Consider the following 27,485-nt stretch of genomic DNA (forward strand, 5'->3'; position numbering starts at 1 on the left):
TTCCCAATCCTTGACTTGGGTATTCACTGAGATCAAACCTCATCGACGGATATTCCAAACTCCAAGCACTATGCAGTCCACTAGCCACCAGGGTCCATTCCCAGATCGGTCTCGAGAACAAACAACCCCTCCAATGCAGACCATCTCTAATGAGATTCATGATCCACCGGGTGCCAACCAGGAAGCTGTATCCGAGCATCCTTGGTCACCACGATTCGATCGCCGACAGAGCTGGAGCCAGCAGGATCAGAAGCACCAGATGCAGGAACGACTGATGGAGGTTGAGCAGGGCCGGGAGTCTGGGTTTAGCGAGAGTGGTCACTGAAGGAGAACATTGATAAAAGCGAAGTGAAGAAGAGAGGAAGTGAGATCTTGATGAGGGCCTGTGTGTTAGTAGCTGAGTTCAAATTATCATGTCATTCTCGTGAAGGTTGAAGATGAAAGATGGTAGCTACGTAGTGGATCGATAAAAAGTCCATCTCCGCACCGCCTTGGGAACATCCCGCCCGCACAAGGAGCTTCAACCCTCCCCGATCTCTCTGTACCAGGCTCTGCTGCACTTACCTCCCCTTTCCCCAATGTGGCGAACACGTCACCTCTATCTCCTTGACGTTCTGAAGGGTCCTCTTGATTGAAAAGGTCCCGACCGCACTCATGGCCATGGACCGGCAGAAGAAAAGTATGCGAGAGCCACTCCAGGTCTCCGCGATCGGCTACTGACATCTTCTTCTCTCTAGGGGAGCTTCGCGATCTTAACGAGAGAGCCTGGGCTGGTGAAACAGGTACGAAACACCGTCATTCCATTGTCGGTCTGACTTGGTCTTCAGTTACTGACCCGCCACCGCCATAGATGTCTTCCCCGTCAGCAAGTCCCTCGACTCGGCCCTGAAGAAGAATACCGCTTTCATTAAACGTCTTCGCACTGGAGTCAGCGCCTCTGCACAGTCCACCTTCCTATCCGACATCCGCACCCTCTCGCTCCACAAGTATCTGTCCGAGATCATCTCCGCCTGCTACGAAGGCCTATGCAAACTCAAGTCGCCCGGTGAAATCGCCGTCGGCGTCGAGATTGTCAGTGCGCTACATCAGCGGTTCGGTCCTGCGGAGTTTACTAGGCAGATCGGTTGGCTGCTCGGCCGCGGTCTGAGCTCCCCGGATAAAGCAGCGCTTAAGAATTTGACAGGTGAGCTGCGCGAGCGCGAGGAGAAGGAACGGTTGTCACGACACCGGGTTTTACTGCGCATTGTTACGGAGCTATGGCTTGTCAGTGCTCTCAGGACGCTGGACGATGTGGAGCGGCCTGAGGATCTTGGCGCGAAAGCCAAAGAGACTGTTTCTGGAATCGCTGTCAAGTTGCCAGATGCCCCGCTCAAGAGGCCCGTTGCTGCTGCGAAGGATCAAGATAAGCAGGCCGAGCCGTTCCCGCTGGAGGTCTTGAAAGAGCTACTAGGGCACGACCGTGACCATGCCAATTTGCCGCTTGCGGTGCTTTTCGTTAAGAGCTTCAGTTGGGATATCCTTGGTGCAAAACTTGCAGAGGATGGTAGGAAGACCGTGGAAGCTGATGGTGTTACGACTACGACCGCCGGTACCGAACAGGAGAATACAGAAGGCGCCACAGACGCCGCCGAGACGGATCCGCCATTGACACCAGAAAAAACCCAGCAGCGTTTTAAGAATATTCTGAACCGGTACTTGGATGATGTCAAGGCGCATGTGGTTCGTGACCAGAAAGCGCTGGCAAGCCAGAGCCGTCGGAATGCCGAAGCGTACGTCAAGAGTGGTGAAATCTTCGAAGATCGCCAGGCGAATTTCGAAAAGCAGACCAAATCCCTGGAGAAACTCGTGGCCAATACCCAGGTGCTCTGTGAGGCCCTGGGGGCCGAGATGCCCGATTTAGTGGAAAAAGAAACCGCAGACGCATCTTCAAGTGGAGGAATCGGCCTCGTGAAAACCACGGATTACCTTCGTGGACAGGGCGATGGTGCTGGTACCTGGGAAGATGAGGAAGAGCGACGTTTTTACGAAAACCTTGTTGATCTAAAAGGAAAGGTTCCTGCGGTTCTGCTCGAAGATGGCAAGAAAAAGAAAGGCGAGACGGAAGAGTCCACAAAGAAGAAGACTGATGGCGATACTTCGACCGATACGGAGAAGCCGGAGACATCGGAGGAGAAAGCTGCCGCAGACGCGGATGATCAGTCAACTGCAATTGCTAGCAAGACTGTTGGCGCTCAGGTCGATGCTTTATTGGGCAAACTTCCAGAACTGCAAACCAAAGATCAAGTGGACCAGTTTGCGTTGGACTTTTGTTTCGTCAACTCGAAGGCATCTCGCAATAGGCTTGTCAAGGCCGTCTCGGATATTCCCAAGGGACGTATTGATCTCTTGCCGCTGTATTCGCGTTTGGTAGCCACTTTGGGACAGTATCTGCCAGATATCCCCCAGGGACTGACGACCTACCTCGATGAAGAATTTCGGAGTCTTCAGCGGCGTAAAGCCAAGGAGTTCCTGGGCCAAGTGCGAATGGGCAATGTACGCTACCTAGCAGAACTGACCAAATTTGGCGTGGTGCCCGAGCACATCATCTTCCACTGTTTCAAGGTCTCCCTCGACGATTTCTCGCGCATGAACATTGAGATTATTGGTAATCTCCTGGAGAACTGCGGTCGTTATCTCTTGCGCAACCCGGAGACTGCTCCGAGAATGGCCTCCTTCTTGGAGACCCTGAGTCGAAAGAAGGCTGTCCAGCACTTGGCCCAAAATGAGCGCATGGTGATTGAGAATGCTATCTACTATGTCGACCCCCCACCCAGACCCGCCATTCAGCAAAAAGAGCGGACTCCGATGGAGCAGTATATCCGCCGGCTGATCTACCTGGACATGAATAAGCGCAACTATACCAAGGTCCTAAAAACCGTTCGCAAACTCCATTGGGAGGAGCAGGAGGTTATCGAAATCCTGGAACATGTCTTCAGCAAACCGGTCAAAGTGAAGTACGGCAGCATTCACCTCCTGGCAATCCTGGTCAGCGCCCTCTACCGTTATCACCAGGACTTTGTGATCGGCATTGTCGACAATGTCCTGGAGCAAGTCACCCTGGGCCTCGAGCAGAACGACTTCAAATTCAACCAGAAACGTATTGCCGAAGTCAAATACCTTGGCGAGCTTTACAACTACAAGATGATTGATTCCCCTGTCGTCTTTGATACGCTGTACCGCATCATCACTTTCGGCCACGAAGGTGGGACCCCTGTCGCCGGAAGGATCAGCCTATTGGATCTTCCAGATGACTTTTTCCGTGTTCGCCTGGCCTGCACTCTGCTCGATACATGTGGCCACTGCTTCGATCGTGGTTCGGCGAAGAAGAAGCTGGATTTCTTCCTCACATTCTTCCAGTACTACCTCTTCACCAAGGACCCGATGCCCATGGACGTGGATTTCCTGGTCCAGGATACTTTCTCCACCCTTCGACCCGCATGGAAGTTAGCCACTGAGCCCGAAGAGGCAACCCGCCTATTCAGTGAGGCCGTTGCGGAAAATTACAACATGCCTGACTCCGAGCGACCCGTCGAGCCCGACGAAGAAGACGCGGAGAGCAGCTCCTCCGACGAAGGCCTGGAAGACGACGCAATACCCGAAATTGAAGAGGAAGGCGAATCTAGCGACGAAGCCGAGGCATCCGGTCCCAACCAGGACGCAGAGGACGAGAGCGACTTCGAGGACGAGCAGATCATCGTCACGCGCCAGGAAGAGGAGCGAGACCCTGCAGCCGAGGCCGAGTTCGATCGCGAATTCGAGAAGATGATGGCTGAGAGCGTGGACTCGAGACGCTTTGAGCGCAAGGCTGTCTTTGATATTCCTCTGCCCATGAAGCGTCCTCCTCGCGAGGCTACATCCGCCGAGTCCGCCGAGTCCACCGAGCCTTCGTCTGAGGCGCCAACGCCTGTGCCGGAACCTGTGGCACCGAAGACTATGGCGTTCTCTTTGATGACGAAGAAGGGGAACAAGCAACAGGTAAGAATAGTCCTTAAATTTTTTCATCAGGCTTGGTACTAACAACCCATAGACTCGCACCATCGACCTGCCCTCCAATTCAACGTTTGCTGTTGCTATGCGCAGCCAGCAGGCGGCTGACCGGGAAGAGCAGCAGCGCATCAAGAACTTGGTTCTAAATTACGAAGCTTCGAATGAGCCCGAGCCTGCTGAGAGTATGTCTTCTATCCCTGGATCCAATTCGATCTTTGCTAACATCTGAACCTAGCCTTCGAGAAGCGCATCCCCGCCAACCAGCGAGTGGACAAGGCCGCTACCAACCGTTCTGCCTTCCGGTCCCGCAAGCTTCAACTCAGCGATGTGAACTGGTAATAATGCTATAGAGTATGGAATAAACCTCCTTATCTCTGTCTCCATGGCACGTCTTTTCCACGATTCAACGCGGGAAAAACCACTGCAAGGGATCTTGCATGTGCTTGTACAGCTTTATGTGTTGAGTACCCAACGGAGCCACCAGTTCCCTGGGCTCAAAGTCCTTGATGTCTCCAAGGTACATCCACTCTCAGCTGCTCGTCGTCCGAATGTGTGCGACCAACGCCTTGTGGGATGATCCGTATCTCTTACCCATAGCACTGCCCGAGCCAGACAAATCACTCACGCGAAGCGAAACAACTTGGCAGGCTAGTGTTTCACATATCGGCAGACGGAAGCAGGTTCAAAGGATGAGGTGAAGATGGAAGGATGGAGATGAAGACGAAGACGAAGACCAGGATCAAGACGAGAATGAAGATACAACACGATGCGCATGTTTCCCCATTCAGTGGCATCTTCCTACTTCTCTACAGTAGAAGCAATGCCGATATCATATCCCTATCCAATTCATTCTTTACAACGTAACCTCTTGTCGTATCAATTTGAGTATTCTGATAGACTCTATTATGTACTTGCTAAGCAGGGACCGAGCTATTTGATAGTGGCGGTTACAACTGCCACTAAGAAGTTGAAACCTGTCCCTTCTATTGTAACGGGGTTATTACAGATATCATAAGAAGTAACCGAGGATACGGTAGAAGACAAAGAAATTCATGATGCAACAGGTCTATTCTATCTCACCTCTTTTGGTGTCTGAAACACAAAGAAGCACAGGGCATACCAATACACTAAGTTACACGGTGAGACAAGATTGGGAACAACATAGGAGCGCAGAACGGGGGAATGGAAATGCTGAGAAGATCGTGGAGAGGAGAAATGCAGAGTCAAGGACGGGAGACGGCAAGGGCTTTTTGCACTTTTTGTTATATAATACACGCACCCGATCCCTGTCCACTAGCATTGGAGTGAGCAGCGCATGGGGCACCGGGTCAATATCAGAGATGCGGGAATGCTGTGCACTTAGTTCTTGTCCTCGGCGTCGTGGGCGGCCTTGGGAACCAGGACCTCAGCTTCGGGTTGCTCGCCCTTGTCGACGTTGTCGGCCTTCACCTGGTCCTTGACTTCCTTGGCACGGGCGCGCTTCTCGTCGGGGTGGGAAGAGGCGTCGATGTCGGCAGCGGACGGGGCTTGTCCGGAGGGGGCAGCGCCGCCCTCGACGTCGTCGTCGTCGTCGTCCTCTAGCTCGGCGCCGTACACTTCAGGGTGTTTGCGGAAGCAATCTTGCATGCCCCTACAAAATTGTCAGCATCGGCTTCGATCCCGGGATGATATCGTAATCACTTACTTGAACTTTTCAATGCACTCAATGCCCTTGGGCTCCTCTTTGGAGTATACGAAGCAGCTGAATGCAGCCTTGAACTCCTCTCCGCACGGTCCGTGGGCCATGCCACCCAGGCACGGGCAGTCCCAGTTAATCTCGCCAGTCTCGGGGTTGAACGCGGCCGATTCATCCATCTCATCCTCAAGTTTCTGGGCGTCCAAGCCACCCTCGAGCTTCTCAGCCTCGGAGGCAGGAGGCTTCGGCTGAGACCGGGCAGCGTGCTCTTGACGGATCTTGGGGGTGATGGAATCAAGGGTGGGGAGGGAAGAGTCATCGGCATCTTCTTTCTTGGAGTTCAGGATAGAGACTATAAAGGAGACCAATTAGCAAAATTCCTCCAACGCCATGGGCCCCGAGTTGCGACTGTTCCGAACAGTTCGCGCCTCACTTCCCGGAACAAAAAAGCGCGGCGATACGACGTACAGGACGGCTCCTGGGCAAACACATTGCTAGTGTTGTAGTAGTAGACGGCACCGGCAGCCAGACCCAGGCGAACAGCGGTATTCTTCCAGCTTCTCGACTTCGGCGCCGGACCAGTGCTTATCAATCGGGTGCTCGCCGGGCCACGGGCAACAGTAGGCGCACGGGCAAGCGCTCGGGCGGCGGGTCGGAACATGATGGGAAGAATTGCAAAGGACACAAATCCGCGAAGGACCTCCAGAGGACGAGGGAGGGGAGGAGAAGAAGATCGCGGAAGTGAAGTTGGTGGGAAGAGAAGTGGAGGCCTGAGGTTGGAAGTTGCCCCCAGCCAGTCACGTTGCGCGGAAGCAGTTACACGCGACTCCCTTCGTTCACATTTCATCAAGCGCCGTCATGGAGTGGGATCCGAGTCGCTTCTTTGGTGCGACGGGGAGCCCGTCTCCTTATGCGCTGCTCATCCTGAATCAGCCAATTAATGAGAGCGCATTCGGCGTATTAAGTGAACATGGTGCGTTTCGTCCTATCCCAGGCTTTATGTCTGCTCTGTTACGTGTATTACTATGTTCGCATTCTGACTACTATCTAGCATCCTTCATTATCTGCGCTGATGGAGGTGCCAATCGGCTGTACGACATGATGAAGAAGCTCGGAAAAGAGGCCACAGAAGTAGGTACCCATGCTAGCTTGAGACTCGGTGTCTCATAGTCTTGCAAAATGTCCCGCATGTACCCCCGATATATAAGCTAACAATCTCTAGTTACCCGACAGGATAGTCGGTGACCTGGACTCTCTCCGTCCATCAGTACAACAGTTCTACGAAAAGCTGGGTGTGGCAATCGTCGAAGACCCAGATCAATATTCAACAGACTTCACCAAGTGTCTGAAATATCTCAATGCGCATGTTGCGGAGATCATCGCCTCTCCTCGACAACAGAAGGCAGTATCTACAGCCAAGCAAGACAATGTAGCTGGAAACAGTGCACCATCTCAGCCAACGCAAAACTCAACTCTTGAAATTGTGATATTGGGAGGCCTAGGCGGCCGTGTCGACCAAGCTTTCTCGCAGATCCATCATCTGTACATGATGACGCAGAAGCAGCGAGAACTTCGTGAAGCAAATGAGCCCAACGCTGAGAATCAAAACAACCAACCCGCCGCGGGTGGAAACCTGTACCTCGTCTCTGAGGAGAGTATCACATTCATTCTACAGCAAGGGAATAATATCATCCGCACGCCAGCAACCAAGCGCGCAGACGCCGAGTCCGAATCTCTCGAGTCGCAGGCCGGCGAAAGTGAGACATCTCGGAAACGGAAACACCATCAAGAACAGGAGTACTTCTTTGAAGAGAACATCGGTATCATTCCTATATCGGCACCTGCGTCAATCACCACGCGGGGATTTGAATGGGATGTACAGGATTGGCATACAGAGATCGGTGGCCAAATCTCAACGAGCAACCATATCCGTGCGGATACCGTTGAGGTCGAAACATCGGTGCCGGTGTTATTTACGGTGGAGCTGGCGGAGAGGTTGAAAAGGGGATGATATCTATTTCCCACGTCTGGGCAAAATAAGAATCAAAGTTTACTATAATACTTGTTGATACTCCTTATGACTCAACCAAGACCAAACACATTAAAGAGGTCGGAAAAAAAGAGAAAAAAACAACCTCCAAGAGGAACCAAGACCAGAAAATAACCCAAACCCAGGCGCCTTGTCTGGCTGAAACGAGAGACCAAGAAGATAAAGAAGGCAAAAATACAGAACCCAGAATCACATATCGCATCATCGCATACCCCAGTGACTAAAACTAGAACCCTAATCCGCGAGCTCTTTCAAAACCAACAAACACGGGATAGCGTGCGGCAGATATTCCACTACACGCCTCCAAAACACAGAGGATATCAACCAACAACGGGAAATACTCGTCTGGATTGTACACCAGACCAACATCAGGGCAAACAGGAGAAAGGATGTAAAATAAATACGCAGCAGATTCGCATCGTTCGCCACTACCCATTCAGAAAAACGAATCCCCATGATGGTCTGCTAATTGACCATCCACCACCTGTACAAACCAGGGCAGACGCAGCAAAGCCATCAGGCCTACGAACGCCGCAAGATGGCCTCGTACAGGGTACCGATAACGCCAATGGCAGTTCCGGTCAACATGCCCTTCCAGCGACCAGGAACAACAGAGTTGACCTTGACAATGGTATAGTTGCTGAAGAGATCGAAGTAGTTGAAATGCTCCACGAAGACCTTGTACACCAACAGCGCCTTGGCAATGTTAAAGGTGAGCGGGTCAAAGCTAGCGCGAGTAGCAGCCGAGCGACCACGACGAACAGTCTGGCCACCAGTGGCAGCGTTCCAGCTCAGGTTAATGAACCAGGCAGCAATCAAAGGCAGCAACACGCTGGTGAGGGACCACAGGACAAAAGGAGCCCAGAACTCGCCGGTGATCAACACGAACATGTCGGGCACCTTGATCGCAACCTCTGGGAGATTCAGCGCATCCACGGCGGGCGAAGTCGCCATATGGCGCAGCGGGAAGAGAGACTTCAGCAAGCTGCCGCCCTCCAGGAGAATAAGGATGGTCTCGACGGCCTTGAGGCTGCTCAGGGCCGAGCGCATGTAGTACGAGTGCTCCAGAAGGCCACTGTCATCCCAGGCGTTCTCTAGACCCTCGCGCACCTTGGCGGTCTGGCGATCAATGCTCGCCGCCACGACGGCTGGCGAGGCGGGCATCTCGAAGGTGGTTCGCGCGGAGCGTGCCAAGCTGCTGGGGGTTCTGGTGACCTTGGCGGGTTTGGCGTTGTCGTCGGACGAGCTGTCGCACTAGTTAGTAGATTGTCGCAAAGTGGTTGCGCGACGCGCGGGAGGGAAGAGGGGGAGGGGGAGGGGGAGGGGGATCTCTTACGTTTCGTCAACCTTCGCCTTGGGTTTGCGACCAGGAGTCTTCTTCACGGGGGAGATCTCGACCTTGGCTTCGGACTTGCGCTTGGATGGTGTCTTCGCGGGCGTCGCCGAACTACCCAGGCGCTCGTAGAACTTGCTGAGCTTCGTGTCGGTGCCGAAGATGGTGCGATTTTCGCTCAGGTGCTTGTCCAGCGCGATGGCGAGATCATTCTTGTTGTAGTCCTCATATCTGTATGACTTGTTAGCGTGCGCTACTGCGCGCGCGACAGGTGTAAACATACTCCTGGAGATCGGTGCGCTCGGCAAACTCGGTAAGGTCGGGCTTGCGCAGCGACTTGAGATATGGTAGACCGCTTGACATGGTTGCGATATCTGAAGTACAGTTAGATATGAGACGACGGATCAGAGGAAAAGACCGACCAATGCATCAAACGATCAAAAGTAATATTAATTTAGTAACTTAGAGGGGGAAGGGAAGATGCAAGGAGGAGGGGAATTGAAGGCTTGTTGTTTACGCGGACCGCCAAAACAAAACACGCTAGCGCGTCTTGTTCGACTTCGGAATTCTTGAACTTTTTGACGCGGTCCCTGACCTCGAGCAGCTTAGTATAAATGCTTTCTTTCTTTAATTCTCTGTATCGAGATTCTGCCAATAACTCTGGCTATCATACACTGTGGCCCCAAAGGAGGGCCACTTTCTATGTCTATCACAAAGGGAGATGGGAGTATACAAAACAAAGCACTCCCCAAAAATACATCAAACAAGACCGAACGCCGCCCCAATGAAAGAAGTGTCCCCAATAAATGCAGGCAGAAGAGGTTTCTCACAGCGACGATGACATCTCTCCCTGAAGCCCCTGCCAGGACTCGAGTTGCTTGAGAAGGTATTGATACATGACTAGCATTGTCCCGCTCTGGATGCTGGTCCACACACCGCGTGGACCCACGCCGCGGAACCACCCGGCGAACCCTTCGGTACGGTAGATCATCCTCAGGCCCGTGAACACGGACGATGTATCTAACCGCGGTGCGCCTGGTGGTGACACAGATGTAGAGGGCGAGGAGGTGGAAATCGGTCGCGAGTGTGGGTGCGACGCGTGGGAATGCGACGATCCAGCATGAGGCCGATGGCTCTCCTTGGGTCTGTGATCGCCGGTGTGTTTCGCGCCCGATGATCCGGTGTTGTGCTCGGTATGATTCACTTGCGTTTGAATGCGCGTCTTGACAACGTCCAGCGGACATGTGATAACACCAGCCATACCGCCGGCGGTCGCGGCCGTCAAGATTTCCAATCCCAGTCCGATGTCCCGCTTGCCGACCCATTCCTTAGCCAGCGTCTGTTCTTGTTCGTAGAAGGCGAATTGCAGGGCCGAGAACGGCAAGTCGCGGAAGATAGTCGCCTTGTAGCCGTGGAACAGGGCCGAGTATCCTTCTTGCCGCACGATGGTTCGGAATGCGTCGGTTGTGCCGCGGTAGTTGTATCCCGAGTGGAAGTGCGGGTTGTTATAGCGTCCCTGCAGCTGAAGTCGGGTCTTAAGCACCTCGGACGGCACGTAGACAATCGAAGCAGCCAAATCTGCGAAGAAGCCGCCGGATAAGTAGGCCAAGCTGGGATTGATTCCTGAATCCAGCATCAACCGCTTGGTGAACTCGTACACTCCGAAGAAGATCACAGTGCCCGGGAATGACCCCAGGAAAGCCGGTGTCACTCCACTGTATAAACCTCGACAGAAACCTTCTTGCCGATATATCGTCGCGTATGATGAACCCATCGATGTGTATTTGGGCGGGAAAGTCGGGTCGCCTTGTTGTCGAGTTTTGACTGTATCCAACGAATGCATTAACATGTCGCCACAACAGCCTCCAGTTCCACCCGCCAACATTGCCTGTAAGATCGATTTATGTTAGCTCCCGTACGTTATATTGTGCACAGTTTGTCATCGGAGATGAGTCGTACATGAAGATACGGCGGACGGGGTTCATCCTCCATTGAAGCCTCATCCCGCACATGGCGGGGAGTGCCGGATTTTATGTGATCATTGAAACCGAATGTCGGCTGATTCACAGCCGAACCAGCGAGGTCATGCGCATTATTTGCAGTCGAGTCCGAGGTCGCTGTTGTGGAGAACAGACCGAGCACTCGCGAGGTCAGGCTCATGGCAATATGGGCCAAGACTCCCGCGATCTCCGTCGGGGCCGTAGATGTCGATGGGGGATGCTGAAGAAAAAAGGAAAGGAGCAGCCCCCGGATGGAAATGTAAAGAGTGACAAGAAAAAGGGTGAGTAAGGGGAGATATCAAGATCTCCGTGAATCTCGGGCCCGACTCAAATTCTGGTCGGCGGTGTTTTTCTTTTCTCCGCCCTGCCTCAGGCATCACATGCGTCATTGGATACTTTATGCCGTCTCCGACCGCCTTCCGTAAGTAACGCGCCGCTTGGCTCGACCCCGTATCTTCTTATCTCTTGCCATGTGCTTGACAACGCCACGGTTGATAAGGTCCTTGTGCATGAATTATATTCCTTACATACCTCTCCTCCATAATATTCCCATTGGTATCTTCAGTGGAAGCCTTGGAAGCCTTGGAAGCTTCGGGCACTATGGCTTGTGCTAACCGGCCCATTACCTTAATTGGTCTCCCAGTCGAACTTCTATTGTTGATTTCAGAGTTTCTATCGCCAGCCGATATAGCATGTCTCGCAGCTTGCAATTGTAGGCTGATGAGTTTGTTTGCTTCGGAAGACGGTGCCTCTTTGAACGGCCGACTACCGAAATGTCTCCCCGGAGATATGGAAGACGAGAGGTCTCTTTTTTTGACGAGACTCTCACTCGACCTGCCTGAATACTATTTATGCTCTATTTGCTTGCGGCTTCACCTTTGGCAGAACGTTCCTTCGCCTGCCAAATTTGAACACATCAAGTGCTTTGGTTCTGTGGATCGCGAAGACCATGAAGACCACTGGCTGGTCCAGGGCCTCGCAGGCCTTTATTATCCAGCATGGTGTGGCTATCAGCTTCAGTTTACTCATGTATATCTGGCCATGAGATGCTTCTATCACGGGCTGCAATATGGCATTTCCACAGACTCGCTCTTTCACACCGAAGTGCGGGTGGATCGCCTACGCAGCAACAGCACACCCCAATCACAAAATACCTCAGCATTGACCCCCGAAGAAAAGCATCTTGGGGAAAACAAGACAAGCCTCACGTCAATCGAAGCCCGGGTCTGCCCGACAGCACCGAGTCTGTGCTTGCGCATCCAAGGGTTGGCAGTCGTGAGGCGCGAAAATGCCTCGAGGTTACTCCCACAAGGAAACACCATCTGGGTGTGTGGACATATTATAAATGCCACGCCCAAATTCTCAGAGCGCGTTAGCTCTCATATCACATCCTACTGCGCTGGTGCACCCAAAGCACCCGAATATGGAAAGTGTTCCAAATGTAACACGGAATGGCATATCGAGCTGCGGGACTTGGGTGCCCATGACATGAGCTTGATATTTACCCGGTGGATTGATGTTGGTCCTGGTCATTCTCCTGAAGACCCCAGGTGGAGGTCACTTTTACTCCATCAGAATGAGTACGAGGTTGATCCCCAGGACATCATTTTTAGTCCCCGACTACGGTTTGAAAGTGGCTTGGTGGAGGGTGGCCCAAAGAAAACTTTATCCGATGAGGAATTGTATCTTCGAAACGCCTCCTTTTTGGAGGAAAAGAGATACATGACTGTCTCAGACAAAGGGCCCCTTGCTACAAGGTCCATGCAACCTAAGTCTCGCCGGCGTCGCTCTGGGTGCATAATCATGTAAATAAAATACTTAGCTGTATATATGAATGTATGAGTATACAATAACGCAGTACGTTCTCCGGTGATCATTCTTCAGGTTTGCATGATGGCTGCATGAGCTGAGATAGAGCTTTTCCGTACCTGGTGCTAGGCTTATTATGGTAAAGATTGGCGTATCTTCCTTGTATACTCCGTAGGGTCTCTTTATCTAGACGGAAAGAAACGGAAAGCCACAAGCTTCACACTACCCTTCCCATCACCCTCACTCCCTTGAGTCCACTCTCTGAATCTTTCAAATCCCGCCTTCTGCAAAACCTTCTGACTAGGAACATTGCTATCCCCCGTAATAGCAATAAGATGTTCATCCACCTCACCCTCGCCAGCCACCATCTTCCGTTGAACCCTCGATTCCTGTTCCTTCCTCGGTAAATCCCTCCACATCCTCAGCCAAGCATTCAAGAACTCAGATCCCAATCCCTGACCCCAAAACTCCTTGCGGAGCATATACCCAACCTCAGGCCACCCATGCCCAGCAGGGAAGAGATGACAGCCACCAATACCGATGAATTCACCGGTATCTTTCCAACAGATAGCCCAATTGAAGGTGGCCGTATCATTCGGTGACAGGAAGGGGTTCAGTTTAGCCCGAGTCTCCTCAATATCTCGGTCAATTCGACGTGCTGAGGTCCATTTCATGACATCTTCTTCCGTCCGTAAAGCGTAGAATGCTTCCAGGTCTGTTGGTTGGAGGGCCCGTATCGTCAGGCGATTCGTCGTCACCACGGCCCTCTCGTTATTTGTGGGAAGAGGCAGTGTTGGTAGTAATGACCTCACGGTCACGAATTCATTTGGATCGCTCGGAGACATGTCTGCGTGGTTGGCTCTGTGGAGGTGTCCGGGTTTGCTTAATCTGAGCTTAATCTGACAGGTTTGGGGGGATGGGCCATCGAGCGGGCACTAGTGTGGTTGACAAGCGAGCCGCGGCTCGATCACTCTTTGGCTGATGTCGCTTGTATAACAGTCTAGAGTGGCCGGAAGGCATATTTAAGGGCTTTGGTAGTTACAGGCCGGGGTCTTTGGCCTCTTAAGTGCAATATAGAGCCCTACAATAACGACAAATGCTACGTGTAATAAAATCGGAAGGTTAGCCATTATGCATTGACACAATTTAACCAATCAAATAGTTATAGGTCGCTAGCTTCAATTCCAAAGCTTACTATATCCACCTGGATCATATTTAATTCAGAGATCCCTGGAGTCCATGGGAAGTAACTTATTTGACTCAAATTTTGTCGGAGGCTGTTTCCAAAGTTCCATCCATCAAACGCTACCTTACAGACCAAAATGACTCTCAGTTACAGTGGTAGAGAGCCCCACCAAACCCACCATCTGGTAAAAATGTACCAAGAACAAAAAATCTGCCCTCAGCCAGGATCGAACTGGCGACCTTCGGATGGCAATCCTGTTATCAGGACCGTCAAGGTGCGATGCTCACAATATGAGACCGACGTCATAACCACTAGACCATGAAGGCTACGATAACGTGATTTGCGTCTTTAATGACGTATCGCGTAAGTCCCCTGCATAATACGGGCTGGAGCTAAGCTATTCAAGATGTCGATAGCCGCGTGGTCTGAAGTTTCATGGTATCAAAAAATGACTACTGGTATGCAAAGCACCGAGCTACGGGGTAGAGATTGTTTACAGGACAAATGAAGATCATGAATGTACTTAGCACAAGATAGCACGAGACAATTGGCCTGATCCGTCGATGCTTATCTCAGGTGCTAGATAAGGAAGGCCCGAACCCAAATATACTGTCGTCATCACTGTAGAGATCACATCAATCTGCAGCATACCTGAGCCGGGTATACTGGCAACAGACAAAAACAAAATAAGGCTTTGCGGATTTCTAGACAAGAAGAAACAGAGAACATGGCGTTGCGTTGCGTATAGCATCATCAGGGCGGGATTCCTCCACGTCCGCATCTTTTCTACAAAATAACCTCCACGGCCCATAACCACACAGACCCCTCGAACCCTCCTCTCAGCCCGATGGGAGTACAATCCCAATCAACCTTCTGTTATGGTAGCTATCGAGTACCATTATCTTCCATTTCAAAATCGAATCGCAGCGTTGTGATAGAATGCGAGGCTCAGCTCACATGCCGGTCACTCGGCCGGTGATAAGATTACTGGGGCTTCTTGGCAGCGGTAGGGCCAGAGATGTAGCGGCTGACGTCAGTGGCCTCGTAGCCCTGGCGCACCAGACCCTTGACGGCCTCCCAACCCTGGCGGACCTGGGGAGGAGTGCTCTGGTGGGAGATGGACGCATCGGCGCGAGCAGTAATCTGGCGAACGGCCTGCTGGACGAAAGAGCTCTGGGCGTAGCGAGCGCGGAAGAAAGCAAGGTAGATAACGAGCAGAACCCAGCTACCCTTCGAGAAGGTAACCGCAGATAGCAACAGGCGGAAGAGGAGCAGGATCTCGAGAGAGGCGACAACACCCATGCTGGCATCGTAGTACTGCTTGATGAAGCGGCCAATGGTCTCAGCGAGTGGGTTCTGCTTGCCGGGAGTCTTGGAGCTCGGGGAGCCGGGCGAGGTCGGGCCAGAGCCACCCTGCGGGGGCTGCAGCGTGGGGATCAGGTACATGCGGGTGTAGGTCGCAACGTGGAAGACCGAGTACACGCTGAAGGGCAAGAGAGCCAGGATGATCTGGCGCGAGTACAGCCAGACCAGAGCCATTCCTATCACACAATCACGTCAGTTTTCCGCGTCACATGCCGACTCTTATCGCCGAGTTACTCACCCAGGTACTGGACATTCTCATCAAAGGCGAGCTTGGTCAAGATGGTGGAAACATTGCCTTGGACACCGCGGGCAAAGTGGCCCTTGTACACGACAATTCCGTAGGTTACGGCGGCCGAAATGAACGCCAAGCGATAAGAGAATCGCGCCCACGAGGAGTAGTAGTTGAAGACGATGAAGGACAGGGTGTAGCGGAAGACGGAGAGGAGTAGCATCAGGTGTCTAGAGGATTGTCAGCGACCCCGACATCGGGGAAAGTGCTTCGAAGGTTCTCTCCCGAGTCGACATACCCAATGAACCAGCCAAACCTGCAGCGAAGCACGAGTTAGCACAGAGAAATCTAGCATTGGAGCTGCAAGTGGCCGCATCAAGCAACCAAGAAGAACATACTGGAGGGTTTGGGCCAGAGCCTTCAGCCTATCGGCCAGAGGCAAAGTCGCGGGAGGAGGAGGAGCCATGGCGGTGGGACTCAGGAATCCGAGCGCGGAGAGTAAGGGAGGGGGGAGAGATGGTAGAGGTTCAGAGGTCTGCAGCAAGCAACAGAGTTGAGCAAGGGAGAAGAAAAGAGAGCTGGGAAAAAAGAGGTTGTGAAGGAGGCTGGGGAGCGGGGATGGAGTTGTGTGTTACCTGTGCTTTCCAGCTTTCCAGCTCGGGAGCTTCTCTCTCCGCCTACGGCCGCGGTGACGTCGAGCACTCGGAATGATGCAATGTCAAACTATACAGATAAATAGAGTGCAGAATATTTATTTACAGCATTTACTTGAATAAATTCAGATAAAAAATAGAGTATTCATGCCTGGGGTGAAGAGTTGTGAGTTTTTGACCTGAAAGCATGTTTGTTCTCAAGTTCAGCTGTGTGGATCCGCTAAAATTCAAGTGTGATGTGTGCTCTTCGCTATATCCTCGGCCTTCTCTGTGTATTTTTGTTTGCATCGACTTAACTCAATGCTAATCTTGCAGTTTTCATCTCACTCGGTTCACATTAATTCCGCCCTGTTACGACCCTCCTTCAATGCCAGCTCGAGGCCCTCAACCACCTGGTCCGGCACACTCAAGAACGCCGAGTGAGATCCGTCAGTGTGGAAGGCCACCGGGTTGCCAAGAGTCTTTGCAAAGGCTTCCTGGAAGACCAGCGGCAGACCCTGATCATTATCGCAGAAGAGCTACATGCTCGGCATCTCGTGCCAGCATTCGTACACGGCCGGCTCCAAGAAGGTCTGCGTAGGCTGGCCCTTCGGCTTGCCAATTGCCGCCTGCTGTTCCTCTGGCGACATATCGTGATAGAAGACAACTTCTTGTTGGGAGGAGTAGGTATAGCCGTCATCCTAAATACTTATTAGCAAAGGCAAACAAGGGCACCGTAAAGGTAAAGTAATCAAGAACTGACATTGGGAAGCATCCAAGGAAGCCAGTTTCTACCGAGCATATACAACAAGGATTGGCCCTTGGGAGTAGCGATGCTGCCATCCAAACGACCATGATCACTTCACCGGGCGAACCAGCCTTGGAGTGCTGCGAGTACCCAAGGCCCTTCGCGGCGCCAGCTCCGACCATTCCACCATACGAGTGAGTAACCAGGACAACCTGCCGTCCTTTATCCGCCAAATCCTGCAGTAAAGCCTTGCTATAGTCTATATCTGCATGCAGACCCTTATTCGGAGGAACTGTGCCAACAGACGGGGTAGGAACAGCCTCATAATCGAATCCCTTCTGGGTCAGCTTCGCGAGGATACCATCGAAGGTATCCGCAGTGTGGCATGCAGCGGGCACGAAGACGAAGACGGGTTTCTCAGCCACAGACATCGTGATTAATTCAGACATTTGTATAAGAGTGAGAAAAGACCCCCAGAGGAGGTTAAGTAACTGTAAATAAGCTGTTAAAAAGAGTTTCCGGACTCGCTCCGAAGAAAACCCGAACTATTAAACTAAATACCCTAAGTTTTTCCCCTAGAAAGGATATTGGAGTACTTTTGGATGACACGGCTTCGGGATCTGTCGAAGGATTCACTCGTGGTGCGCTAAATGGCGGAGTTCATACGAGCTTGTAGCCCGTTACGCTCTTCACACATCTGGAGAATACCGGGTTTGTGCAGGATCATCTGGTCACCAGAAGGGTTGAGCATCATCTGGGACGACGATTTGATGCTGAAGTCACTGGTAGTGCCGTGGTTCCTCCATGGAAGAGCTAAAATAGCTGGGGAGTTCCCACATAAGCATTCTTGTTCGCATGCTGCGGTATAAATCTCACCGATATGTTAGACACTTTTCATCGAGAATCCCCAGACTCTAAATTCTGGTTTCTAGTGATTGGTCACGGCATGGGAATGCACGCGGAAGCCTTACCAACCGGAAACCTGATGATGATTGTAAAGGTATGAGCCGTAGGAACCGGATGGGATACGCAGAAGTTCGAGGAATGACTCAATCACAGTTGCTGGTGGCGTATGAATTCGTCTATTGCACGACGGTAGGAATCGTCAAGATCTCCATTTTCCTGATGTACGCGCGCATTTTCCTAACACGAAGCTTCTGCATTGCAACATACATCCTGGGCAGCATTGTGATTTCGTGGGTCATCGCCATCTTTTGCGTCAGTGTTTTCCAATGCACACCCATTGCGAAGGCGTGGAATACGAGTTTTCCAGGGACATGTATCAACCTCAAGGACTCGTTCGTAGGAAATGCAGTGCCAAATATCCTGACAGATATCGCGATTCTTTCTCTTCCAATGCGCGACGTCTGGGGTCTGCAGACCACACTTGTCCATCGACTGACCGTCATTGCTGTTTTTTTTGCTGGGCAGTTTGTATGTTCTCCGTTTCCCCGGAGGCACATCCTACCTCGTTGTCAGCGATCAATACTAACAAATCTTCTCAACAGCGTGATATTCACAAGCGCCTACCGATTCTCCACCCTTTTCCAATTCCAGCCTACGGATACATCTTGGACCTTAGCCGAAGCCTGCACCTTGTGTCGGATTGAAACTTCAAGTGGAATCATCTCCGCCTGCATCCCGACACTGCGCCCGTTGTTCGTGATGCTCTCATCCAAATTCGGGAGTCATCCTGGCACCTCGAGAACACGAACAGCAGATGGCAAAGCATCTGGACTGCAAAGTTTCGCAGCCGACGGAACGGCTTTGAGGCCCGCAAACGAGTCATTATCCAAGACGAGAGTGCAGCTGCATGTTAGCCAGAATGATTCACTGGGTGATGAGGTGCCATTGAATACGACCGTGGTTACGCGCGTGCAGTGGCAGGAAACAACCTTTGATGGTACGCGGAAATGGTAATGAGTTCATTCTGGATGTCGTTATTGATATATCCCCGCTCTAGAGTCTTCAAGTGAATGAGGATGTACATGTTTCTCGTCAACCGTCCTCAAATTAAGACCGGCTAGAGCCACGGTCCTACTGGCTCTTTATTCGACAGGAATTAGAAGCACGAATTCAAATCCGAGGATGATATACAGCCTCCTGAAAGTAATGTTTAGCTATACGTGAGAATACGAATAAAAAGCAATATTAGAATCCGATTTCACCAAGTATTGACCTCGAGACTAGCCTCCCCGCACCTGTTCATTTTGGCTTCATGCATAACCGTTGCACTAAGTTCTCCAGTGTTTCCACACTAACACCATCACAAGCCAGAACACATGGTCCACCCATTTAATTTACCACATACCCACTACCCCAGACTATTTACCCCCAGAACCCACGCGACCCAACACGGGACCCGCCCACTACTACCGAAGCAAAGTGATCTTCAATCTGAAACGAACCATTGAACCCACCATTGAAAAACACAAGCACGCCAAAAAGAACATTAGAACAAATGATCAGATCGCGTAGAACACCCAACCATCGAACACGAGCCGTAAACAAACTCAACCTTGTACCGCAGATACGTTGTACCGCAGATATCACATGTGCCTCGGCGGCCCGAGTCGTGTTAGTTCTCGTAATCTGTGGCGGGACAAAATGCACGCCAAAATCATCCTCTGACATGGACTATTGACTACGGGATCCCCACCGTCTTCTCCGCACTTGACGGGGCGGTGGCTTGGGATCTTCCGATGTGAGCACATGCTACGAGAAATGCCTCACTGGATTTCAGGCGGGCCGAAAAACAAGGAATGTCTCAGATTTGTATTGGCCTAGTGCCTGTTGATGGATTCTTCCAGACTACAATCTGTCCACGGTTCGTGCCGCTGGTCACCCCGCCTTCCATGACTCGGTTATTATTCGGGTGCGAAGTTGGCAGCCCCTGTGAGGTTGGAGGCCTTGGGTCCGCGTTGGAAATATCCGCGAGGGGAGCGTTAGAACCGGCCGAATTTGATTTTTGGGTCGCAGAGTTTGGTTGACCCTGTGTTGGATTGCGGGGTTTGATGACCGGACCTTAAGGTGTAGAGTAGAGTAGAGGTGGCAAATGACTCGGCGATGGTTTTGAGTTCAATCTTAATTCGCAGTAGAACCGAGTCTATTTTCCTGCATGTTCTGAAGATTCAGACTGTCAATAGTAAACTCAGTCAATATCGCCGTGCTCATGCGATCACCTCGCGTCGCTCAATTCTGCCTCCCCATGTTCACAGTCCGGGGGATTCTCCTCTCAATCTCATAGACTAGACCCTTTTACCACTAGTCCCTCTCAGCATCACGCCTGGCGACGGAGTAGTGCTACGGGTGGAGTCATCCCAGCACGCCGGCACACTCCGTGGCTGACACAGGCCGTAGTTGCCACTAGATAGGACCTGCCCAATTCTATTGCTATCGCGGTGGATGCACATGCCTATCATCATTAGAGCCCTAGGTTGGACTATACTGGTTGGGAATTAACGCGGGCGGACATCTCAACGGAAAACCGGCTAGCGCACCATGGGCCGTTATTCGTCGGTGGCTGGGCTTACGCAGGTCTCTCTGCACACGGCCATGCAGGAACGGCCGGTTTTGCCCGTTTGGGTAGTTGTCCCATCGCCTCCGTTCCACGACGAATCGCGTGCAGTCTCCGTTTCGAGGAGTTCTTTTGCTTTGTACGCGAGAAGTTTCAAAATTGTTTCTTTATCTACCCCTGGCGGGGGAGGCGATGTCTCAAGTGATTCATGTTGAGCTAGCTAGACAGTATTCGGCACTAGGCTGTCGGAATCGCGTGGTGGGGGGTGTCTTTTCCCGTCTTGTGGATTTGCATCGTGGCTCTGCGATTTGTGTGTATGGAGTACGGAGTAGTTGAATCTGTCCGGGCGAGTTTAGAACCCACTCCGGCGGACCAGTTGCCGTGTGCCGTGGAGACGATCGGTCGTGAAAGAGTCCCGCTGGATTGGAAAAGGGGGTCGAGGCACGAGGCACGAGGCACGAGCTAAGTATCAATGTAATTTTTTCACATTTAGATTATGGTTCGATAGAAAGTGGGTTATACAGAAACAATAAAAAACATTAGACCGGAACATCGTGAGCCATACCCCCGGGTTGCTAAGAGAACTAGAACAGCCGACGCTTTTGGAGGAAGAGGAGAGGGAGGGCGCCGTGGAAACACCATTCGTAACACCAAATAGTTGAAACTTTTTTTTTTTCGCCCTGGCCCCTCTCCTCCGCCTTGACCCTTTTTTGAGACGGAATATGAAAACTGAGTTCGACCCAACGATTATCATGTATGGCTCTGTGCAAAGCTCCTCGACGGGTCCCAGTCTTGTGCGCTGGGTGGTCGCGGGCCGCTGAAACTCATCGAGGGGCGCACGTAGCGGGCCTCCTGTCCGTAATGAATACTTCGGTCAAATGTCGGACTGGGGCTGGTCACGGAGGTACGTCCCATCATGCGGTTGGGGCTGGGCGATCGCATGTACGGGTCGGGGGTTTTGGCAGTAGAGGTCGTAAGCATCTCGAAGCCCTTGTTATCTGGGTAGCGGCTGTTTGCATCGGCCGAGATGTACTCGTCGCGCTTGGAGAAGCCCCGCCGCCACAGATCGAGCCAGCCGGCGAGCATGGATGGTCGGGCAAATACAATGAAATTCCAGAATCCCACCAGAGATAGTAGATATATCATCGCCAGGAGGGTCGCCTCGTTGGGGCCGAGTGCAGATGCGAACTCCTTGCACTGCTCCCTGGTCCCACCCATGAGGAGACAGGCGAGCCAAGGTTCTGCTTTTTTCAAGTTGGCGGGCGTGGGCGCGATCTCGCGGTCCAGGTCGATGAATACCACGGCGAAAAAGATGACGTTGGCAATGATGACCACCACCATGGTGACTCCACGCCACTGCAGCTGCAGCACGCGTTTCACTCGGCGGTAGGCCTGACGAGCGGTCTGAGTGCGCACGCTGGATGTGTATGACGGGAGACCGGAGCTGTTTTCGGTGGTCGAGGCTGATTTGTCGAAGAGCGAGCGCAGGTAGACGTGGATGCAGTAGGCCATGGTTGCTAATTGCACGATGAGTGCGGCCGCAGCAAAGGCCACGATCGGATACCAGTAGTCCTGCTCACCATGTTTGATGTTGATGTGACAGATCTCTCCGAAGCGGAAGGATACGCCGGTGAAGATGAGCATCACGGTGATTCCGATGGCCGGGATGCCAAATCCGCAGAGGAAGGACCCCCACATGAACTTGGGTCCGATGACAACCTCCCAGCATACCTGCACGTGGAAGGCGATTGTGCGGATGAAACTCCATATCACCACCATCCAGCCGCCGAATAGTAACATCGAACCGGAGAAGGCGCACGAAAGGTTGGAATACATGTCATTAGGTGTAATGGCGTTATAGCATTGGTCAGGCTTGGCACCGAGAGGAATAATGAAGGCGATCTGTAGTGGTCAGCCCTGATTCGCACCCATCAACTCACTTGCACATACCTCCATGCAGCAGATACCCAGAGTGAAGCAAATAGTCAGGTAGTGACGGTTGGTCCATTTGGCAGGAAGAACGGCGTATGAAATGAGGAGAAAGAGACACAGAGGCAGCATGGCGACGCTGATCCAGCCCGCAACATCCACCCTCCGGGCCGTATTATCGGCATAGCGCCAGTCGGCAAGAGGGCATGGCAAGCAGCATGAGATATTACCAATCGTCTCGCAGAATCGGCCCTCAATAAAGCCACCGGTGGCGGGGAATAGGGATTCCAGGTGGAAGGGAGCTTGACAAAGTGCTTCGAAAGACTCCATGTTTAGTCGTACAGCCAATCCGGCATATCCTCAGGATCCTAGGGAATCTAACGCGCCAGCGCGACGAATCCGCGCGCGAGAATCGCGCCGTAAAGGAGTGTCGACGAAGGGATCTGGGAATGTAGATTGGGGCAAGGCAAGAAACGAAGCCAAAAAAGGACCGTGGGCACGACCCTGGTTATAGATGGAAGGGGGGAAGAAGCAAGAGGGGTCCAAGTCCAAGTCCAACGTCAAAAAAGCGGGTCAATCCATACTACGGTTTCTCAACCCACGAGCTCCGCGCATGGGCTCGGTACGGTTAGTCGCACACGGCCCCCCGAGAACTCAATCCCGGCAGTGCTTGGCGAGAACCAGGGGGTATCCAACCCTGGTCTGCATTTTAGGGTTGGAGCGAGTCGGCGTCGGTTACTTGAAAATTACTGGAAACTTTGGAAGCGGACTGCAGGGGGAAACGATCTCCACGGGCACGGGCAACCGGTAAAGCAACGATCTACACGGGAAAGCATCAATAGCCGTGCCAGGGTGGTTTGGTACTAGTAGGAAAGATTCTGGAAGGCCTAGTTAAATAGCGGTTCACGAGTTCCGTGGTTGGGGATGGATGAACCACGTTTGGACCGAGCACGAGGGTTGCGCTGCAGTGTGCCATGTGCAGTGCGGGCGGGTGGCTTTGTATAGACTGTACGGGTATCGTGGGAGTACGGAGTACGGAGTACACCTGGATCTCTTACTCCAGTACGGAGTACGTGATCAGGGGTATAATGGCATTACAGTACCGAGTACTGAGGGCTCCGCACTGGGCCGCAGTGCCTGCCCAAAAGTGCGAACGGCCTAGATCTCGCCCGTCTCTCGACGGCTAGTAGCGCGTATTTTAGCGTAATTCGGGTTCCACCATCAGCCTCGTGCGGAGTCGGACAATTAGTTCCCAATCAGGTAATCAGTAGGCACCGGAGTACCTCCAGACCTATGTAGACTACCCAGGTGAAAAACAACCCTCGTCCATCCTCGGATCGAAGTGACTGTCTCAATATTGAGCGTTCAGACCCGGGATACACTGCAGCTCGTGATCGTGATCGTGATCGTGATCGTGACCGTCACCGTTCGTGTAACGGAAAAACAGAAACCGCCACCGTTGCAAGGAACGGGACGTCTTACGGTCTCCCTCTCCGGCGCCAGCCGCTATGCTCTGTCATTCGATAAGACTGCACCTTCTGATCCCCTCGTCCAACGTCGCTATACCCACCGCGGAGTGGACAGCACCCGTCATCCTTCCCGCCGATCCTCGCGCCAACTCGCCCAATCACACTCGTTACCCTGCCTCCAGCTGTGATCGACCCCGGCATTCGTTGCCCATCGGGCCAATCCGAGACCCTTCGGACCTTTCTCACGTTAGAATGTGGTCACTGCACGTTGGCAGTTGATCTGTCGAGTCAGCACTGCATCCTGTCATGATCACTACCTATCACCCCGCAGATCCGGGGTGGGGGAGATCGACCTGAACCTACAGCCAGGAAAATACGGGAATACTCGAATCAGACGCCGGGAACAACCGCGCAGCTCGGTCTATCTTATTATATCACGACTGAATCGATACATCCTGCTTATTTCGTCACGCCTGTCATTTTACACTCCCCTTCCAGCCAGCCAGAATAGGGCGACTGCGGAGACCGGTCACACACTCGCTTTGTACACGAGTCACCGCGTCCCGGAGCCCTTTGGCAATCTCAACGGCACTCATATCCATCGACCCATGCACCATCAGACCAACCACAACGGCCACACCCACCACGGCGAAGACCGAACACGCGGGATCCAGTTGCCCACTCGGGTCATCTTTCTTTGTATCCTTTGCAGGTACCTGCACCGGACTCCTCCCAAACACAAACTCTCTCTTCGGAGGCTCGAAAATACTCCCTGCTCAAAGATTAAACTGCCAATCCGGATACAGCATCGTATTCCGCCCTGTCCGCGAGTCGACATACCAGCTCGTGCAACCGGTCGCTCCGACAAGCTTATTGGCCGCTACCTGGATCCAATTGTTGTATGTCTGCTCTGCAGCGTGTGTCACGGCGACAGTGTCCGGTGCTGGGGATCGAAGACGCCCGAATGGATAGGTGAGTGCCGATCAGATCACGGGCGGATAGAGTGCACTCAGGATTGGACGCAGAATTCGCAGCGTGAAATTGATTTCGCACTCGGTCGAGAAAAGAACCGACAGGTGACCCGTGGTAGTACTGGGACCCATGAGGATGAAGAGGATGGGGAACTCGGAGACGCAGGTTCCGTAATAAGCCTGTGCTGAGCCGGACGAGAACTTTCGCCGCTAAATCGTGTGGTCAAGTGGTCTTCAAAACCAAAGTGAAAGGGAAACGTACGTGCTCGTTCAAGGTGACCTCCCCCCTTTCTCACCAGTGATCTCCCTCGGAAACAGCACCTGCTGCGTCTGAAACCCATTGGCCAGAATGATGGCATCCGCATGCACCTCGGCCCCAGACCGGGTCCGTACCCCAGTCTCAGTCACCTCCTCGATCGGATCAGAGTGCACAAGCTCAACGTTCTCACGACGCAGACACGCCAGGTAATTCGTCTCCATGACCTTGCCCTTACAGCCAGTCTCCATCCGCGGGAGCAGGCCATCATGGTACCGCTCCGCCGCATTCTTTTTCATATACTCGATCTGGGCCCGTTTCAGATCCTCGCGGATAGAACTCCCGGTCTCCTGGTAGAAGCCGAGGAAATCCTTCTCCATCATGGCGTACAGGTAGAGCCGGTACTAGCGCATGGCGAGAGGGACGTAGCGCATCGTTCACTTGAACGAGCGCGAGTACGTCTGGTTTGGACGTTCAGCGAGCCAGTGGGGCTGGCGACTGAATTGAACCAGTTTCCTGGTCTTATTCGCGCCGTCACTCATAACAGGCACGAACTGCGTGGCGCTGCAGCCATTACCTTTCTATCATCAGCGACTTCTCATCCCAGACGAACGTGTCATCTCACCAATAACCACGACGTCCTTCCCAGCCCAGTCGAACGAATGATCCCACTGCGCAGAATGGAACAATTTGCCCTTGAATATCTCCGCTCCTTGAATCTCACACTCCCTCTGTGCCCCAACGGCCGAGATCAAGATCTTCGAACGCCGCTGGGACACCTCCCCACTAACACTATCAAGCATAGTAGCAACCCAAGTCCCCGAGGTCTCGTCAAAAGCCGCGCTCTGCACAGTGGCCAAACACCGCACATGACTCGGAACATCATTCTGCTCCACAACATCGTGCAAATACGCCGCGATCTCCTGCTGCGACGCAAACTTGCGGCTCCAGTTCGGGTTCAGCGCAAAAGAGAACGAGTAGAAATGCGACGCTACCTGGTACACAAGTTAGTAAAAGTCCCAGATACACTGAACAGTATCTTCTCACATCACATCCGCACCCGGGGTACGTATTCACCCACCACAGCCCACCCAGATTATCCGTCCTTTCAAGGATCTCATACCTAGCACCGGGAAACTGTTTCTGCAGCTGCACCGCAAAAGCAATCCCCGACGGTCCAGCGCCAATAGTCAAAACATCCGTATTAACAGATATAGCTACAAGCCCTACAAGCCCTACAGTCAGACACACCTCTACATCCAAGTATAGTCAAATCTTCAAGCTCTGCAATAAAAAACAGATCCACCTTCACCCTTTTATGCCCGTCAGATCCGAACCGGAATCCAACCCCGCGATCCCATTCAAATCGCCATACCTTCTGCCCATGCACACCTCCCACAACACCCGGGTTGCCTTGTATAGGTAGTCCCGGGGTAATTCCGAGATTACCGCCGACGATCTTGGAAATGCAGAAATAGGAATGAAACGGAGGACAGCCGGTTCGGTAAACCTTCCGCTGCCCGCGTGGGGAGCGCCAATCAGTGGGGCGGATGACAACATAGTCCTTCAGGGGAGTGAAGGGTGTAGGGCGGCGCTAGGGTTTTCCAGGAGATCCCTTTAGCGAAAAAAAATTAAGGGTGTGAATTGTCGTAGTATGGGGTCGTTCCTGGGAGCCGATTAACTTCCCTGGGAGGATCAGGGCGCGGCAGCCCGACTGAGAATTAACGTTTTTGCCGATGATTCGGCGGTGATGCAACCACGGCAGAAGTTGGGAAACTGGACCGAGACTCTGCAGGTTTCCATTTACTGGTGTTGCGGGAAATTTTCGTGCTTTATTTCTTGCTTATCTTAAGGGTATTCCTATTCTTATTCCTATTCCTATTATCTTCAAATGATGCTCCTCTGAAATGTTCAATGTTGGGTATATCGTCGCTCGTTACTGCGGTACGGGTCATGCCATTTCGAATGTTTTTTCGCGTCCGCTTTCTGCAGGTGGGATCCCCGTTACAGCCCTTTGGCTTCTGTTTGGCGCCGAGCCCTTTGGGGCTTCTGAAAATCAAGGCCGGGTCCTTGCTTCATGATGCATCGTTATGTATCGCCAATTGACCGGAGCCAAAGTCCGGCCCGATCGTATCACGGGTTTCGCACACGTGAAAATGACGATCGAAGGCATGGATTGCGGGGCGAGTTGGATCTCAACCTCTCTTATAAAGGCCAAGAAAGTCCCCAGGGTCTGGAGTGGACCTTCGGTGCTTAGCACTGGTTATCTTATCACCAAAGCAGCCATTAC

At 52.5% G+C, this 27,485-nt stretch overlaps 12 protein-coding genes across 12 annotated transcripts; 4 read left to right on the top strand and 8 right to left on the bottom strand.

Annotated features, from left to right (window-relative positions):
• Positions 1-70: 70 nt before the first annotated feature.
• Positions 71-325, top strand: N7498_010371 (uncharacterized protein; the record flags this gene model as incomplete). Its single annotated transcript, XM_058457427.1, has 1 exon — positions 71-325. One exon carries the CDS (start codon positions 71-73, stop codon positions 323-325), a length of 255 nt encoding a protein of 84 aa, XP_058304326.1.
• Positions 326-660: 335 nt separating this feature from the next.
• N7498_010372 (regulator of nonsense transcripts 2) lies at positions 661-4,365 on the top strand (the record flags this gene model as incomplete). The annotated part of the gene is made up of 5 exons (XM_058457428.1): positions 661-679; positions 738-782; positions 851-4,014; positions 4,067-4,208; positions 4,262-4,365. 5 exons carry the CDS (start codon positions 661-663, stop codon positions 4,363-4,365), a joined length of 3,474 nt encoding a protein of 1,157 aa, XP_058304327.1.
• A 1,020-nt stretch (positions 4,366-5,385) lies between these two features.
• N7498_010373 (coiled-coil-helix-coiled-coil-helix domain-containing protein) lies at positions 5,386-6,362 on the bottom strand (the record flags this gene model as incomplete). The annotated part of the gene is made up of 3 exons (XM_058457429.1): positions 5,386-5,656; positions 5,711-6,053; positions 6,170-6,362. The coding sequence occupies 3 exons, from the start codon at positions 6,360-6,362 to the stop codon at positions 5,386-5,388; spliced, it is 807 nt and encodes a 268-aa protein (XP_058304328.1).
• Positions 6,363-6,559: 197 nt separating this feature from the next.
• N7498_010374 (thiamine diphosphokinase) lies at positions 6,560-7,712 on the top strand (the record flags this gene model as incomplete). The annotated part of the gene is made up of 3 exons (XM_058457430.1): positions 6,560-6,674; positions 6,753-6,832; positions 6,924-7,712. 3 exons carry the CDS (start codon positions 6,560-6,562, stop codon positions 7,710-7,712), a joined length of 984 nt encoding a protein of 327 aa, XP_058304329.1.
• Positions 7,713-8,273: 561 nt separating this feature from the next.
• N7498_010375 (uncharacterized protein) lies at positions 8,274-9,447 on the bottom strand (the record flags this gene model as incomplete). Its single annotated transcript, XM_058457431.1, has 3 exons — positions 8,274-8,997; positions 9,088-9,315; positions 9,368-9,447. The coding sequence occupies 3 exons, from the start codon at positions 9,445-9,447 to the stop codon at positions 8,274-8,276; spliced, it is 1,032 nt and encodes a 343-aa protein (XP_058304330.1).
• Positions 9,448-9,910: 463 nt separating this feature from the next.
• N7498_010376 (putative mitochondrial carrier protein) lies at positions 9,911-11,244 on the bottom strand (the record flags this gene model as incomplete). Its single annotated transcript, XM_058457432.1, has 2 exons — positions 9,911-10,972; positions 11,044-11,244. The coding sequence occupies 2 exons, from the start codon at positions 11,242-11,244 to the stop codon at positions 9,911-9,913; spliced, it is 1,263 nt and encodes a 420-aa protein (XP_058304331.1).
• Positions 11,245-13,075: 1,831 nt separating this feature from the next.
• On the bottom strand, positions 13,076-13,738 carry N7498_010377 (GNAT family N-acetyltransferase; the record flags this gene model as incomplete). The annotated part of the gene is made up of 1 exon (XM_058457433.1): positions 13,076-13,738. The coding sequence occupies one exon, from the start codon at positions 13,736-13,738 to the stop codon at positions 13,076-13,078; it is 663 nt and encodes a 220-aa protein (XP_058304332.1).
• Positions 13,739-15,063: 1,325 nt separating this feature from the next.
• Positions 15,064-16,139, bottom strand: N7498_010378 (uncharacterized protein; the record flags this gene model as incomplete). Its single annotated transcript, XM_058457434.1, has 4 exons — positions 15,064-15,620; positions 15,683-15,903; positions 15,972-15,989; positions 16,072-16,139. 4 exons carry the CDS (start codon positions 16,137-16,139, stop codon positions 15,064-15,066), a joined length of 864 nt encoding a protein of 287 aa, XP_058304333.1.
• A 519-nt stretch (positions 16,140-16,658) lies between these two features.
• On the bottom strand, positions 16,659-17,484 carry N7498_010379 (uncharacterized protein; the record flags this gene model as incomplete). Its single annotated transcript, XM_058457435.1, has 3 exons — positions 16,659-16,823; positions 16,881-17,006; positions 17,158-17,484. 3 exons carry the CDS (start codon positions 17,482-17,484, stop codon positions 16,659-16,661), a joined length of 618 nt encoding a protein of 205 aa, XP_058304334.1.
• A 458-nt stretch (positions 17,485-17,942) lies between these two features.
• Positions 17,943-18,973, top strand: N7498_010380 (uncharacterized protein; the record flags this gene model as incomplete). Its single annotated transcript, XM_058457436.1, has 2 exons — positions 17,943-18,053; positions 18,113-18,973. Coding segments are annotated over 2 exons (972 nt in total), but the record flags the coding sequence as incomplete, so codon positions are not given.
• A 2,347-nt stretch (positions 18,974-21,320) lies between these two features.
• On the bottom strand, positions 21,321-22,829 carry gprM (the record flags this gene model as incomplete). The annotated part of the gene is made up of 2 exons (XM_058457437.1): positions 21,321-22,472; positions 22,521-22,829. 2 exons carry the CDS (start codon positions 22,827-22,829, stop codon positions 21,321-21,323), a joined length of 1,461 nt encoding a protein of 486 aa, XP_058304336.1.
• Positions 22,830-24,444: 1,615 nt separating this feature from the next.
• On the bottom strand, positions 24,445-26,755 carry N7498_010382 (flavin-containing monooxygenase; the record flags this gene model as incomplete). Its single annotated transcript, XM_058457438.1, has 6 exons — positions 24,445-24,740; positions 24,853-25,149; positions 25,236-25,599; positions 25,828-26,190; positions 26,243-26,448; positions 26,533-26,755. The coding sequence occupies 6 exons, from the start codon at positions 26,753-26,755 to the stop codon at positions 24,445-24,447; spliced, it is 1,749 nt and encodes a 582-aa protein (XP_058304337.1).
• Positions 26,756-27,485: the final 730 nt, after the last annotated feature.

This window comes from Penicillium cinerascens, assembly GCF_028974065.1.
Source record: "Penicillium cinerascens strain IBT 15544 chromosome Unknown scaffold_4_segment0_segment1, whole genome shotgun sequence".
Lineage (NCBI taxonomy): Eukaryota > Fungi > Ascomycota > Eurotiomycetes > Eurotiales > Aspergillaceae > Penicillium > Penicillium cinerascens.